The 17227-nt window shown below is 38.5% G+C and overlaps 1 protein-coding gene across 9 annotated transcripts in view; it reads right to left on the bottom strand.

Moving 5' to 3' along the window:
* Positions 1-4625: 4625 nt before the first annotated feature.
* Positions 4626-17227, bottom strand: part of LOC131788444 (chordin-like protein 1) — a 52820-nt gene continuing 40218 nt past the window's right edge. For 6 of the 9 annotated variants that reach the window (XM_059105538.2, XM_066169257.1, XM_066169256.1 and 3 more), the window contains 13 exons: positions 15459-15571; positions 14729-14789; positions 14310-14440; positions 13060-13153; positions 12274-12303; positions 11579-11679; positions 11250-11343; positions 9068-9142; positions 8306-8371; positions 7086-7207; positions 6632-6728; positions 5490-5774; positions 4628-5205 (listed from right to left, as the gene is read on the bottom strand). In XM_059105538.2, coding sequence (XP_058961521.2) covers positions 5003-5205; positions 5490-5774; positions 6632-6728; positions 7086-7207; positions 8306-8371; positions 9068-9142; positions 11250-11343; positions 11579-11679; positions 12274-12303; positions 13060-13153; positions 14310-14440; positions 14729-14789; positions 15459-15571 — 1472 coding nt within the window. In that variant the 3' untranslated portion in view covers positions 4628-5002. Of the gene's footprint in view, positions 5206-5489; positions 5775-6631; positions 6729-7085; positions 7208-8305; positions 8372-9067; positions 9143-11249; positions 11344-11578; positions 11680-12273; positions 12304-13059; positions 13154-14309; positions 14441-14728; positions 14790-15458; positions 15572-17227 lie in introns of all 9 variants that reach the window. The other 3 variants (XM_066169255.1, XM_059105537.2, XM_066169258.1) reach the window with 2 other exon arrangements.

Raw genomic sequence — 17227 nt, 5'->3', positions numbered from 1 at the left:
GGAAAAAGATGATTATTTGCATTTGATAACATTGCCTACTCAAGCTTGTGTCTAACCGTTTCCATGGTAAAAAAAAAGGCTGTTATACTCGAGCATTCGCTCGGGGGTATTCAGGGGTTCCCATAACACCCCCTCCTTCCCCCCCCCCCCACTCCCCCGCTTCTTCTATGAGATATATGCTTTAAAGTGAGTTAAAAAATACAAACCGTGCAATTCAGGTTTGTAGAAACGCGTAGATCTGAAGAATTAAAATGCCAGAAATCTTTTCAGCGCAAGATACTCCATGTGCTAGTCCTCCTCGGCACAGGAAAATGAGCAGGCTGATAGAAAAAGATGAGAAGCAGCATAAAAAAAATTCTTTTCAGGCGCGCGGGGTTCGTTACTATAAAATTCCCCTCCCACAATGTAAACTCCAAGCTACGCCTCTGAGATAAACATAAATGTGGGTTCCGATATATCATTAACTGTAATTTTTGTTTATTTTACATTACGCGCGGATCAAGAAGGTTTTTATATCTTATCAGAAAGAAAATAATTGGTTTTAGCTGAGATAAATTAACAATACATCTTTCTGACCTCATAAACCACCGCATAAATTATTTAACGACTAGTATGCCTTAGAACCTTCCTAGTTTTTATCTTCGCAATTTCAAAGGATCTATTTGCTTATTATACTGATTACATTTTGAAATTGCAAATTAATGTCAGTTACCTGACATTAATGAAGGGTCTGAATGGGGTTAGCCGACAAGCGAAGAATATAACTGACTACCGACAAGACGCAAAAAGAAAAAGAAAAAAAATTACCGATTTAATCAGTGACTAGTGATTACTAACCTACAACCCACATGATCCGACCTTATAAATATTTGTATTCAGAGAGAAGCATTCTAGCTAAGGAGGTAGCCACTCAAAATTTGGGCCATTAAGTGAATTATAGAATTTCCCGTCATTAACCTCACCTTGTGGCCGGTTAAGAACGCGGGCTCATTTCCAGAACAGCGTCCGGTACTCGAGCCCACGAATAATTAACTTTCATTTTTCATTATTAACTGAAATTTACTGACTACCGACAAAAATCGAGGATTTTAACCGATTACAGAAAAAGTAATGAAATTCTAACCCACAACCAGCATGAAGACTCCTCCATTCATACCATCTTCATGGGCTATTAGTGGAGAAAATGGAGTACCTTTTGCTTCGTTTATTTCTCGACGTTGCAGCTTTCGTATTTTTGTTTGGTATTCTGATATTAGATTTGATCTACTCAGGTTTGCAGATTTAATGAATATAACCGAAGAAGTTACAATTCATAGACCCAACGTTTCGACACTCCTGTCTAGTGCCTTCATCAGGGGTGATCTAAACGCTGCAACAAGAGGTCCTTTTATATGATCACTAATTAGCGGCCTTTTTTTCTGACGAGGTGTAAATAGGCGTCAGGAAGCAAACCGCCATCGTCACGATTTAAAGGAGCGTGGGCGGAGTTAATATGCCAAGCCTCCAAACAAAGGCGCTGGTGGTAACGCCGATTAGTGGTGATAATTTTAGAATTATCCCTCCGAAGTGGGTTTTTTTTGTGTAGTTCCTTTCTTTTATCTAACGTTAAACTACGTTTCAAAGCGAATTAAATAAAATGCCCATGCTTAGCGAGCGTATATCGAGTTTGGGATGTAGGAAGTAGGAAGCTAAGAGGACACTAAAGAAGCGTAAGCTGTTAAGAGTTGCTTGAGGCGCAGCCGAGACCAACTATAGCTTCTCAAGTGCTCTCCAAACTGCCCAAGTGCATCCATCACTCAATATATGCACAGTCAGGCATGAACCAATTATTTGGTAATATAGCATGCAGACACAATTTGTGCTTAAAAAAAAGAGAGTTAATTACAGCTGCGTCGAGTCGACCAGGTTATCGTGTTCTACCCGAAAACTATGAATAAACGACAAGGCAGAAACGACCAAGAAATATTTTGAGCCGGAATCTTTCGAATGGTCGCCTTGGCCCCTATGGGAGCAAGCCTGTGTTTTGCTGATGGATTGATTCGTTTAGCCGTGAGAAGAATGGGACACCAGAGATCTAAGGAATAACTGGTTTTTGTTCGGTCCGCCTATTTTAGAGACTTAACTGGGCGCCCACAAAGCCAACAACGATATAGACAGAGAGTGTGCTCCTTACGCTTTACACGGGCCAATTCTTTCATTGGCCACGATGCCCGAGATTGATGAATAAACTTAAAAGCGCAACGAGTGGAAACGGAGTGTAAATATACATACATTGTCCATTTTTATTTTTGATTATTGTTTAATCAAGGAATAAAATTGTATTGGATTGTTATCCATATCAGACGGCTCAGATGCGCTTCAATTAGAAAGGTTGCTGAGCGAAAATAGCAATCAAGTCAAATAACTGTGAGGCAAAGGATTAATATCATTATTTATTGCACAGCTGGCAGCGACTGTGGGCAATATGAAGCGAATCCTGTGTTCCCGACAGGGCAAGATGGGCCCATCTTGCCTGCTCGGGATTACCAACTTTGACCTCGCGCATGAAAAACATTGCGTGGAGCGGACTTACAAATTTCGTAAATTTTGTATAATGTCGGTGATGAAGTCGCAGAAAGCGGCAGAAAACAGTCAAAACAAAGAAAAACAAACGACCATCGTGGGTTCATTGTGCTACAAACACAGTTGGCCTCTTTTGAATCTAGAAATAATCAAGTCATTCTTGATTCTTATTGAAGCGAAATCTCTTTGTTATACAATACATCTTTCATTGACCAAGTCTGTTCGGTCAAGATGGCTGGATATTAGCCTTGTTCTTTCATTGCGTTATGGACCCCAACTCTATCTAGGTTTATAAAAGCGCAAAAGAAGAACTCAACCAAGATCTAGCTATCTTGACTGCACAAGCTTGGTCAATAACCCATATACGTTAGATTTAAAGTGAAAAATGCGAATGGCCCAGTGCATGCAATCAATATCCAATAGCGTATGACATAAGTTGACGTAATGACCCAATAACTGCAACGGATGTTGCACATATCATTTCGAGTACAAGTCTGTCTAGTTTCCGAGCCCCTCGTCCGTGTGGTTTTCTCTTTTGCAAACTCAGAGAGAAGTGTCTTTATTTGCAGATTGTTTGAAAAATGTATATTAAGACAATTATTGAATTCGGTTTCGCAGGATGTCGTGAAATACCAAACCTCGTGTCTGTGTTATCTGCCGAAACCGAAGGTAACACAGGCCTTGGCTTTGATAATTCATGACTGATCTTGCTCAGCCTAACCCAATAATTGCCTAATAGCAGCAGAGGATGTCTTGAACGCAAGAAGCTACTACAAATTCTGTTCAATTGATACACACTGTTTATCAAATTTGTCCGTGGGCCACGGACAAAGTTGCCCTCTATGAACAATTTCCAGACAGCTCAGCAGGGTTGTATTAGTATCAGAGACAGAGACTTGAAATTAGAAATTTTAAAACTGGTAGACGTTCTGTTGAGACCGTTTGTCAGAGGGGACAAAATAGTAAATGCGATGATAAATATGGAAACAAAAGCGCAGAGCGCAGGCGAATTCTATGAAAGGCTTCTCATACCTCAGTATGCCGCAGAGTTTAGCTTCACTGTTATCGCTCAATTAATATTTTAACAAACTGGCCCAGTTTTTCGATAGATGTTTTGTAAATTTAGTAAACAGCAAATTACATCGTTCAGAGCAATTTTCACCACGGTGTCAAAAATAATCCGTGATTGCTTTGGTTATACTTTACTCTGCTCTGTGACTGGTTCAGAAAACTCGCACCATCTTCTCGACTAATCAGATGCAAAACTGAAAACAATCGCGACTTAGTGCTCATTCGCGTTTTTCCGCGCTTTAAGTAGTTTGCTTATTTCTGCTTAAGTTATAATTGGCTAATGACAATGTTAAACTTTTTTCCTGACCGGTCGGTGGGATTATTATGGTTTTTTAGTGTTATTAACTGAGTTGAAAATGTAAATTGGCCACTGTAAAGAGTTTAAAGGCTGACGTTTCGATTGTTTGCCCTTCGTCAGAGCGATTGACGAAGGGGTAACGCTCGAAACGTCAGCCTCCAAACTCTTTACGGTGGCAAATTTACGTTCTCAACTCAGTTAATACCGCTAAAATGCCCTGTAATACTCTCCCACCGACGCAGCACCACAGTTTCTTTACAAACTTACCCCCTTTATTACTATGGTTTTGCTTTTTTGGGTACTCAATTGAAAACTGCTTTATATTCCTACAAAGCGATCTTAACCAACGCTACTACCGAAAGGGATGCACAAAACCAAGGCTCCTAAATAGGTTCTGATTCTGATTCTGAAGCAGACTCAAAGCCACGGAAATTGAAATTTCGTAATGTTTGGTACTTCTTGTTTTTGTCTTCTGTTGTTGTCGCGAAATTGACGGCTTCGTGGTCGACAATGGATGGAAGAGTTATAATTTATCTTTTGTGCCGTTCTAAAATACGATAGATAAGCCATCCTGATCTACTATGATTAAACTTCGCTTGAATACGTGTGTCAGAAGCAGTTTTTAAAACCATGTTCAACCTATACTATTCAAGAGCAAGGTTTTTGTGTACAGAACTGTTAAGGTCCGTGTTTTCGCTTTCCTCTACTTCTTCTACAGATGCATGAGCTTTCTTTATGATTTTTAACTTAGTGGTAGCACATAGAAATGACTCCGTAGTTGGTGACACTGACAGATACTATCTAATCATTCAACAAGCCCAATTCAAAATTTTATTCACTACTTTCAATTCAAGTCTAAGGTAGAGTCTCCAAACTATAAATCCCCTGGCAATGACTATGACCCGTTCATCTCCTCACGCTCGACTTCGCCGACGAAGTGCGTGACATCTACATCAAAGAAATCTACTGATGGCGTAGCTAAAAGACAAGAACCATTTGGGCCGGAAACAGTCCTGGCGTTCCTTCAAACATACTAAATGTTTTTCGTCTCGTAAAAAATCTCAGGAAGTTTTAGGGGTCTGTCTCCTGCTTGAGAATTTTGTGAGGTGGTGGAGCTATGGTAGTGTGTTTCGTTTGAGGTGGTGTAGCCATGACCATCGGGGAGCATTTAGTTCGTTCACGGAGTCGCTCCATTATCTTTTGCAGTGTATGGATGCATCCCTGGCTACCACATGGACGCTGAAGTCGACTCATGATCCTGATCCCTTTCTTACCTAAGAAGAGCATTTTTGAATAAGAAAGCGATCTTCGCAGTAATGAACAATACTCAAATAGTGGTGAAAAGAAGGCCTGAAAAAAAAATTCAGGCCTGTACGGGATTTGAACCCATGACCTTTGCGATACCAGTGCAGTGCTCTATCAACTGAGCTAACAAGCCAACTGGGAGCTGGTCAATGTGTTGGTTCCAAATAAACCCGTGAAGTGATGAATAAGAGCATTTTTATAAATTATCTCCTTTTCCCACCTATCTTAAGTAACTATACCTGTTACCACTTACCCTCCTTTATCTTGCCAATGTACTTGTACCTATGGCTCTGTCTTAGGATTGAATCGAAGTTACTCTTGGTTGTGTTTGTGACAGTGGGCGGATTCTTCCATGTCCTGTTTGCAGAGGTGAAGTAAATCTGCGCAAAATTATTGGCGTTATCCACCAAAGCAACTTGTACCTTGTAGTTAGAGTTTCTTTGCGTTGGGAATTGATATTCATAGAGGCGCCGGGATTTTCCAACATTGCAAAGTCCATTTCCATGTGAATGCACGTTGTCTTTCTTTTCTGTCGTAACTGAAAAAAAAAGGATACAGCAAGAACGCTGATTCATCGCATCAACATCATCTTCAGCATCATCAGCATCGTCCCTTTCGGACTTTAAATTCAAACTCCTTAAGAAACATGCATCTGAACTTTGGGAATGGAGTTTGTAATAGTAAACGAGTTTGCTTAATATTTCCGGTCAAAGGTATCTGATGAACCTCTTGGCCAAAACAAAACGCCGCACCATTTGAACTACGAACTTTTCTTGAGAAGAAATTTTTCCCATTCTAAATAGAGAAACATTAGTCTTAAGAAGGGGAAGTGGGGGAAAGATTCGAATTATAAACGGGTTTTTCGATTACAAAGTTGATGTAAAAATGGAACGAAAAGTACGGACCAAATTTTTGAAAGATAATTTGAAAGAGCTACATACAAATAGAGAGCAGCACTTCAACAAAACTGTTGAACCTTATCTCAGCTCACCTGCTTGTATTTTAAGAAAATGACTAATCATGAGATAATAAAATAATGTAGCTTCTGATAGTTCAAATAAAACGCCAGGTGGTGGAAAAATTAGTTCTGAGACTCAACGAAGAGTCAATTGGTGCGTCCGCAGTCGCATTTTGTGCAAAGCCGAAGACATTTCTGAAATGCTAGGTTAGTCTTTGGAACCTGAAAGCAGAGTCAGCTTAAGGTGGTTCATGGTGCAATATTCGCCTTTATTCTAATTCAGGAAATTAGAACACAATGTAGTGTTGAAAAAGTTGGAGACTGACGTGCTTCCCTTCCTTTGCATAGCCGTAACACGGGGCAGTACAGTTATCTTCTTCTGGGAATGGATTTCATGAGATTAAAAAGCCTGGAGATGTTTGAAAACTTAAGCTTACCTCTACATTCCAGGCAGCACTTCCCAGGGGGTTTAAAAGTGTCGTTGCAATTGAGAGTCGGACATGTAACACGCTTACAATCGACTAATTTAGAGTTCTGTGAAAAGAGACTTAAAAGGTTAAATACTCTCATTGAACGTAGATATACTCAGTATAGTTGATATACTGCTGTTTAGTTTGATTTTCCACATTCTTTGGTTTGTTAGAGGTAAGGCTTCGACTTTACCATAAGCTTTCGTGCGGTGACTTTGCACCACGTGACGTTTAGAGGCCAATAGTATTGCGCGAAAATTAGCGGGTGGGTTATAATGTCAGATAGTCAAGCGTTCGAAGCAGAGTGTTTCTGGGAAAAGGAACAGTTTGGAGTTAAAAAAGGATCTTCTTGTATCGGAACCACCCCGCGTCCGAGATATGTACAAACATTAAAAACGCACTGTGTCATTCGAAAACTTACATTGCAGAAGCAGGAGATGCAATTTGAAAATGCACCAAGAGTTGGTGGAAAAAATGAAGTATTGTGAGCAATCGTTAATCCTCCCCACTTACAGTCAGCAGGGGGCTTTGGTATTCCTGGCTCTGTCAACAAACCAATATGATAAATGAATAAACAAATGGAATACAACTAAATAAATGAATAATCAATTGATTAAGATGAGAAGATGAATAAATATTTTACACTGAAAAAACCATTTGGGGTAAATTTGATGAACTTGAACATCTGCGTCTTATGAAGAGCAGATAATGGGACCTTGTGACGGGTACGCAACCTACTTTAAATACTACTAATACGATAATATAACTCAGTCAGGACCGAGCCAAAGAAACAAACGACCTATTGGGGCAGCTAAGACTGATGAATGAGTACCGGGGTATGGTGGACGTTCTCATTGGGTTGTGGAGGGGAGGGGAGGGGTCGGAGCGTTCCGTGTAAAGACTCACAAAGACTCTCGCAACTGTTATTTTGAGTTACCCATAGTTCATTTTTCCACCGAATGATTTGAAGTTCTAAGTGATAAAGATCCTTGCCACGCTGGAAGGATATGAAACAATGCATTACCTGATAATGAAAATCCAGGTTGATTTTCGCCAACTTATACCGTGCAAACCGTCGAAAGGTTGAGAGTGATATCGGCGCTGATAGTTTGCGCAAATTTTTTTTTTTAAATTTGAGCTTTTAAATCTTTCGTAAAAGATGAAATAATTGGAAGCACTTTCTAATTTCAACTGTACGACTCATTTTTTCCGGTCCAGGAAGTCAAAAGTTAGAAAAAGTCCACCACATGTTAGCATTTAAATACTGTATCACTATAATGAGCAAACGAACGAGTAAGAGGTTTCCCAATAAGAATACGAGACCTTGTAATTTAATGAATTAAGCACGTCCGACTTACTAACTTATCAACTCCTCTGAATTTAATGCGTTGTTTTAGCGTTGCATCGAGACAACCTCGAGTTGACCTGGAACTCAACATCGAATACTGACTAATGCATTGATGTGTAAATTACTGATATTTTTGATCTAGACTAACATTTCAGTAGCCGCTATGGGCCTCACAACATACTTCTCGCTTCTCTTTTTGGTTTTGAATTTATACCCCAGTGATAAGATAGCATTGCTTCTCGGAGAGAGAGGTTGCGTTACTCATTGTCGCTTGGTTCGTGTGAAAAATTTACCTTTTCTACCTTTCCTTCTTCTGGACCAATTTTTGAAGTCGACGATAATCGAATTGCGATTGTGCACTATAAGGAAGTTAATGTATTTCGCAGGGGTTAGCATTATTTTTACTTTACCATTATTTTACTTTATTGAATCGAAGTAAGATATTAGCAGTATAAGCATATGAAGAGTTAACTAACATAAAGCGAGCTGAGGATGAAATTATTTTGGTTAGTAAGAGCAAAGGTATTGCGGATGCAAAATAATAGTCAAAATAGAGACCCTGGTTGGGGTTGGTTGGAACAAAAATTTTCAAAGCCATACTGGGAAACAAAATAACGCTTTCAGTAAGTCACATACAGTGTATATGAATTGAAAGTTGCCTCAAGCAACATGTAGAAAGCATTGATAGTCTCGTGAAATATACCCGAGAATTGGAAATAGATGAAAATAGAAGGAAAAGAAAATTTATGATTTCAGTCATAAACCAACTTACACTTGCATCACAAAGGGAAGGATTTTCTAGTCGGGAATTTTCCAATTATACCGAACAAAGTACATTTGATGGGTAACATCATCATCACAAAAAGGAAAGTGTCACCATCTTTAATCATAAGAGGGCCACGACAAAATGATAGAATTCATATTTATTTGAAATAACATTTTTTCCTGACTTCTTTCAAGAGAGGTTAATTTTCCCCGACTCAAAGTGAAATTCCCTGACTTTTCCCTGACCTGCTGCAGCAATGCAATGCGTTGCCCAAATGTGGAACTCCTACCTCTCCGTCTTAGCAGACTTCCGATACTTCCTGAGGGTTTGGAAGATATTTTCCTTTTCACTTTAAAGGAGTTAGCTGAAATCAATTAGCCACAAAAGCAAGGAGAAGCAAATCAAGGCTGAATTAGCACGCATTAGCTTAGCAGTTTAAAATGTTTCTTCTAAATTTACACTAGTATTACCATTAGAAAAGTGAACAGCATTACTTGATTACGGTTATTAGCTGACGAGAAACTGATAAAGGTTAAAAGCTTTGGGCTGCGGTGGAAAGGTGACTCTGGCTAATGTAATAACTGACTGATAATGAAGTAAACAGAGGGAAATTTTTTAAATTTCTCATTCAATTGGCCATCCACAGAATGATTTGAGCGCCTGTAAGGCAATGTGCACATGTTTTTTTTTTTGACATTGCAATAAGTCAATTTACAGGTCCTCCATGTGTAACTGGATAGTGTGCAATAATTTTCGTGCGCTCGTTTCCTCCCTTCACGGTTATCTGATCTCGTTAACAACTTGATCGTATAACTGCTGACTAGATGGTACTTAAAATGTTTCCTTGCTACCACGTGTCTCTGCTTGCATTCTTATATCGTGGCGAGTTTGTTGTTTCCCTCAATCAATGAACAGCTTAGATAAGTACGACGATCTTTCGCTCTTCAGCGAGTGGCCAATAATTATTTACTGCATAATTTTGATAAAAATCAACTGAGAAAATCGATCGGAAGGAAAGTAAGATATACAGTTTAAGATGGATGGAAACGATGCAAACCACAACCTTAAAAACAACGACTCCACCTCTATATTTTTCAAATCATTTTTCGAAGCTGTGATTGGTATGGAAATTTTGACATTCTTGTTTTCGAATGCCAAATAAACATCATAAAAAGCTTATAGTAACTTATTTGTTATAGTGTCGTTATGTTGAAGAAAAAGCTACTTCTGGTGAGGGTTTCTGCTCAGCGCACACGAGACAGTGATACTTCTTAGACCGTCTTGATTGCGAGAAATATATGGACAGTTAAGTTACTTACCGGTTTTTTGTAACAGGGATACTTTTCTGAAGAAACTGTGATGCCTTTGTCGGTAGGGGTATACGAAGGTAATTTGGTTTTGTCAACTGAGCTGATAATGTAAGTGGTTATCGTAAAGAGATTCTAAAGCTGATGTTATGAATCGCTCTGACGAAGGGCTAACGCTTGAAACGTAAGCCTTAGAATCTCTCTACAGTGGCCAATTCACATTGCCAGCTCAGTTGATTAAGCAAAGTTCTCTAAATTATTGGTGACTGGGAATCCGTCGTGAAATTTCTCATTTTTGGTTGAGGTTTAACTGGAGATCGGAGCACTGGACTTTCTGAGTGATTAAAGCCTCAAAAGGTCTTAAATCACATGCTTTTTTTTTTTTTTTTCATAAAACCCAAATATGAAAAGTGATCACATGAATCACACGAGGGTTGCAATATGAAATGTCTCGGGCTTTGCCCTATGGTGAACTTTCAGCGTTGAATGCACGAGAGAAAAGTCCAATTACCTCACTCCATTGATCTGATATCTTTGGGTCAGGAGCGTTGGTGGATTCTCAAATATTTTTGGTTCTCCTTGCCAAGGTGAAACATTACTACTGGTCGCTTCAAACATAGAAAATCGATATGATTTACGGCTGTAAGGAACCCATAGGTTTGTAAGACCTCAACGGAACTTTTTTGTTCAACAAACAATTTCAAGCATCCTTCTTACAAGATGTGACTCGTAATTCTCTCTTCAAGCTGCTACTCATTTCAAATTGGTGTTGAAGAAATTTTGAATCGTGCGTCGAATGATTTCCGGGATTTTCTTCGCTTTACTTCAAGATTAGTCCAAAAAACTCGGGTCATCTTCTCAAAAAATTAGATTCAAAACTGAAGCCAACCACGCCTTGGTCACGCGCTCCAATCAGTTTCTTTGCTTTTACATTGAGTTCTGTTTGGCTCCTGGTTGTATATTTCTTTCCTCTGATTGGCTGTCATGATACCTTTGATTTGGTTTTGATGACACTCAATGGAAATGCTCTTTTGGTTAAGTCAGCACAATTTTCCCGATAAGTTTGAGTTTTATTATCATCAATTCACCGATGGTGTATCAGTATCGAGAAGAAAAGTGACCTGTTTATCAATTCTGAGAATTGAAGGGTTAAAATAAAAATACCTGGACAGGAATAGCAACACTCCCCTGGTTTCGGCTGAGGATTTCTACAGGTTAACGCAGGACAGACGGTCTTATTGCAATTTACTGAAGAGTTCTGAGGAGAAAGGTGAAACAAAAAAAAAATTGAGGCCTTGTAGCAACCTTGTTTCGCTTTATATGGTCAACATATAGATCTCGGCCTTTCCTTCTTGGAACTCGCTCAATACTACCATTTTGCTTTCTCTATAGTTGACAGTGGTGAAATATTTTAACTGAAAGGAAAGAAACGTCTTTTTTATAACTTCTGGTAATTCCTTTGAAGTTATGAAACAAGACTACAATGCAAATACCTGACAACTGCATGTGATGCAGGGGTGACGATCATTTGTCTGGGGCCATTCTGGGTGCCAGGTTTCCTCGTGATTGTAATATCTATTCATCATATCACACCCTGAAAAGAGAACATTTAAATTTCAACGGCAGGCTCTTAATTCGATAAAAAGCAAAGAGAAAGTAACAAAAACAATATCAAAAACTCTAAAGGTATGCCTCATTGATTTTTCTTATAAAAAACTTCATTTGTATTGTTTAACTACTTATTTTATCTGGGAAAAAGTGTGAAACAACCCAGACGTGTACGTATTGATTAGGAAGTGGTTTGTACAACATCAAATTTCATGTGGAGTAGTTTTAGGGGAACGTGAATGGTGGGACTATGTGAACGATCGCCTGGTCTGGGATGGATAACTGAACTTGGTGTCAAATGGGGGGCTAGGTTTGTTATTAGTTTTCGTCTTTTCTCTAAGGGTTTTTTTCCTAGTTCTCCGGTTTCCTCCTACTAAAAAAACGACGCTTAAAATTGCAATTGAACCTGGAAACATTAAACGAAAATCTTTTTATTTCTTTACTTTTGCATTCTTTCTTCTGTTAATTTTCAATTTCTTCTTCCATTCATTAAATTTCTTTCCTATAAATTTCTTTGGAGAAAATACTGTTTTATTGATTTCCTGCCGACCCAAACAAACAAAAAGTAGACTGGACATACCCATGGGAGACCGAAGAGTCTGCAAGTGGTCTGAAACGACAATAGAAGAGAGAAAGGTTACTTAAACATTCCTTCTAAAAGCAGCTCAATTTCAAAGAGAAAGGAAAAAAGATGTTTAAAACTTGTTGGGACGTGCTTGTTGTATGGGAAATTTTTTCCGAATTCACCGTATCAAAAGTGTCATCTTTTCTCTTCCAAGAGTGACTAATGGACTGTCACTCTTCGCTGCACCCACCCCCTCTTGCAGAAAAGTGATAAAGAAAAAGTATTGAGCGTGATGCTGCAGCATGGCTGATGTAGGTAAACCCCTCAGCAAAAATCGATAATAATAAAATTTCGACTTAACGCGTGGAAGTAATAACCAGCTCAGCCAATTACAACTCAAAGATGTTGTAATTTTTTTTTTCGAATGAATTTCTTCTGCAATCAGAAAAGGCAAGTGAAAAGCTTAATACGTTCTAAACACGGTTTACAAAGACTGGCTTCCCTTTTCTAAGCCTTCTGAAACTGGAAATTCTTGTGTATTTTTTTGCGGTAGCTCACCCTCAAAACTACCCAAATTCCAAATTCAAATGCAAATTCCTAAAATCTGATCTAGTTATAACTTGATCGATTAATTTCGCCATTAGATATGAACAATATTTAAATATGAATATATAAAATGGTCTATTATCCCCACGAGGAAGCTCATTAAGACACTTTGGGGCTTATGACTATGAGTATTTTGTCCACATCCGTCACGGTTTGCGTCAAGACAGTCATACGGTTGACTTGAATGCATTATACCTGCACAAACAGGACAACAAGATCCTTGTCCAGCTGTTTGATTCTGACAGGTAAGGACTGGGCAAGTTCTGATGGCGCAGGTGACATATCCGTCCTGCAATTGTACACAAGAAAATCAAAAGAGAAACAAGCAATAAAAGAAAATATTTATTCATGTTTGCATGCTTTTTTTTTTATCAAAATGTTGCCAAATAGAGCCCTAAATGGTGCTGTTTTCCGAGCCTCTTTTGACCTTATCAGACAATATATCACATGAATAAAGGGGGTGAATTTCTAAAGAAACTGTGGTGCTTGTCGGTGGCAAAGTATAACAGGGTAATTTAGTATTATCGATTGAACTGATAACGTAAATTGGCCACCGTAAAGAGTCTCAAAGCTGACGTTTCGAACGTTGGCCCTTCGTCAGAGCCAATGACAAAGACAATGTCACCCTGGGTGGATCTTAAGCCCACGAAACTATGGTATGAGATCCCATCCATCTTTAGCAAATGCCACAACAAGCCTTTAAAACTGCACTATACTTGACGAAATTTTAAGCGAAGGAAATTTCCTCATCAGCATTTCACAAATCATTTGAAAAGTTAAATGAACAATAGTATAAAGTTGCAAGTAATAATCCTTGCATGTTTCTCAAGTAGCAATCCTGAGAATGTAGTAAGCAATCCCTATCCCTAATCCCAATCCCACATTTGTATATGGTATGTGGCACACGCGCAGTTAGTAATAATGCGTACCGTATAAGCAGCAACTCCTTTTTCCCTTATCCCTGCACGTTTTTCACGTCTTATCATTTATTTAGGATGTCATAATTTTTGACAGACAAGTCCAAAGAAACAATGTGCAATGTGCGACCCAATCGCATAACAAAGATTTCTTTTTCATAGTTAGCCAAACGGACAGACCACTGCAGGACAATGTCAAAATGCCTCTCGATTATATAAATATTAGATTTGAAGAAATCCGTACAGTCAAAAATTATTCACCGAAGTGGACGTGGCTAGGTGTATGTTTGTTCTAGTGTACACTAAAAGAGCGAGATAACAGAGCTTAAAAAGATGATTTTAAATTATTCATTCCTGCAACAATTACAATATTTTCGGGCGCAAATCCCGCGCGAGTTGCTCGAAGGCGAATACCAAAGGATATTCGAAATTTGTGCGGCCAATCAGAGCGTACCTTCAGCGCTAGCCACTCTTTTGGCATATACTAACTGTTATCGCCACTCGTTTATAAGAACTGATATTGCTCACCGTACAGCTACACTCTTTACACTGTTTATCATTCGGTAGAATCTTGGAATCGTCTTTCCACACCACACCGTGATTCCATGAAACATTTTTATAAGTACAACTCCTCTGTTGCTCCTTTGTCGAAGGAAGGGCTAAAAAGAAAATAAACAATAAGCCAGACTCACATGGCCTTTTTTAAGAACTAGTCATTCAATTTCTCTTTTCTTTCCCTTCCCCGATATAAGAAAAACGATTTTCTTCTCCAGAACAAAGTTCTATTTCGGTGATTGACGCAGACACATACGTACACGTTATATGACTCAGAGAGGAACATGCGTGGAATTTCGGGAAATTTTCAGCAAGCCACATCTATTGATTTTATTCCTTTTTTAACTTTTTTATCTTTGCATTTCACTTACTCAAGTAACATGTTCACATACCTGGATTCGATTGCGTCCTACATTGCGAACAGTCTATTATCGCCAACGAACCATCGTCTGACTATAAAGGAAGGCAACAGCAAGGAGTACATGGGTACAAAAAATTTAGACAGCACCTACAGAACCATCTTTTTTCCGGTAAGGTCACTAATATTGTTTCATTACGTCACATTCAGAAACTAAAGAAATCTGTCCTGTTTGCAAGTTACATTCCAGCAAATAGGAACGTCTTAAATAAAAGTATTTTCAAACTCTTGTTTCTCCGAAGATAGAAGTTTATTTGTCTTATTCAAAGGACGCAAAAGATCCCTATATAAGTTTTGTCTCTGACTTAAAAATGCTCAAGAAAGATATCTTCACCATCTTTACCAATAAGATGCACATTTTCAGTGAGTACCGTTTGTAAAATTTGCAATCTAGCAATGAAGATCACTTACGATAAATCTTAAACGTCGGTGATCATTTGAATGAGGAACCAAAGGGTTCGCGCGATACGAAGAGCGTTGAACTAAGAATTAAATTAACTATAAACAATCAAAGTGACCCTATGTTAGGCCTGCAGATGTATTAAATATAATTAACCCAATCCCTTGGAATATAGAAGCAACTGAACTAAAAAGCAATGATCCTGCGGTTCCAAGAAACAGAATTAAACCGTCATGCCCGCAAAAATGATTTCTGTTGATTCATCGCCTTTTACGTACTTTTCGCAGCGACATGGGACACCTACCAATTTGCAGGCACATTTTATGCACCGGAAGTAACCACTTGGCAACAGGAAAGGATTCCAAGTGTCTCCTAAGTTGTAGTGAACACCGTTGAAATCACATCGTTTAGGAGGATCTGAAAGTGGTGAGAACAAAATCAGTAAAAATAGTGCCTTCTTCGACGATGTTATCGGCTGGTCTCGAAGGCACCTGGAAGGTAATTTTCCTTCGATCTCAATGACACAAACACGTTCCTGTGTAGAGTGGGGAAATCGATCAATGGTGGTGATGGGGGGAGGGGGGGGGAAGAGAGAAAACAAGACCTCTGGGGGCAGGGGTAGGACAAATCCCATGCAAGTATAAACGAGTGCTATCTCAATTATGTTAGGAGATCAACATCTAAAATTTTAAGCGCAAACTCTGCAGGTTTTCATTTTGGCATAAGATTTTTGGTTTCGTTAAATTATTGGAGAGAAGTTTTTTGCTTTGAAAAGCTTCATAACTATCACCTCGAGCATCCCGACGAAAAATTTAGCCTTTTTCATTTTCCAAATAGATATGCTAGTTTACCGTCCTAGGTTGAACACATTTGCTTTATAGATGTTTCACCACAACAAAAAACACAAGTATGTAGCGAAAATTTTGCTAATTCTACATGCAATTTGACTGTTAAGATTCATCATTTAATGTATGTTTACTTAAAATCTATAACACAGCGACAACTAGCAGTCAAACAATAACTTACAAGAAATGAAAACCCTCAAATAGAAAAAATAACACGTATGTACTGTTAAAAACAAACAAAAATATGTTAAAGAAAAAGCTACACTCATTTTTCATAAGAACATTTTTTAGAAAAATGTTATGGCTGAGATAAACCAAAATTTTAAGAACATAGTAAGAGCACGCCCAGGCCGAGAGTCAGTTAAGAGCGTCTCTATTTTGCCTTTTTTGTGAGAAGTATAAACAAATGTTTAAAACAATGTAAAACTGTGGACTAACAGGACTATTAACTCAACTACCTAAGGACATGGAACAATGATGTTTCTTATTGCACGATATACTGAAGAACAACTCAGTTTGCAGTCGCTCATAATCGATTTATTGAAATACTATACCACACAGCTTTAAGAAAATGTTAAGGACATTATCAGGCTTAAAATTGTCAGAAAATAAGAACGTTTAGCCTTAGCCCCAAATTTAGCCGCTCTAGTAATGATAATAAAATAACAGTATATTTAGTCACAACGGCCTTGCATCCTTAATTGCCGACAATCAAAAAAAACCACAAGCTTAAGTCAATTAGTCCTCGTTAGTGTCTCAAAATATCTAAATGTAGTCGATTTTTGTCTCGAACTAATCGGCTTTCGATAAATTCCAAGCTATATCCTAAGAAGATTAAGATTTAGTAAAGAGATAAGGATTTTATTTTATCGGTAGTCACATAGGAGTTATTCTTAGCGGGAGAATTTTAAGTAAGAGGGCAATTTCTTAGGTAACAAGTGAAGCCGGGATCAGGGCGATACCGTGTTGGTGGTGAGATGAAAAGATATTCACTCAGGGAGCGAGATCTTTTAAAGGTCACTGTTAGTTCAATTATTGCATGAATTTTTCTGCAAAATGAGCTGTTTTTTTCGCCCTGTTAATTTGAAAATTGGTGCATGGAATTTCGTTCGAGGGGTCTCAGTTCATGACCTCTCCGGGTTGATGTGTTGTGTTCTCGGGCGAATCATCACATTTTCAGTTGACCTCTCTCCAGCAAGGATTACAAATGAGTACCTGCAAACTGACA

This window comes from Pocillopora verrucosa, chromosome 6, assembly GCF_036669915.1.
Source record: "Pocillopora verrucosa isolate sample1 chromosome 6, ASM3666991v2, whole genome shotgun sequence".
In the NCBI taxonomy this organism is placed as follows: Eukaryota; Metazoa; Cnidaria; class Anthozoa; order Scleractinia; family Pocilloporidae; genus Pocillopora; species Pocillopora verrucosa.
The sequence above is the reverse complement of the archived record's forward strand: the minus strand, read 5'-3'. Positions and strand labels throughout refer to the sequence as shown.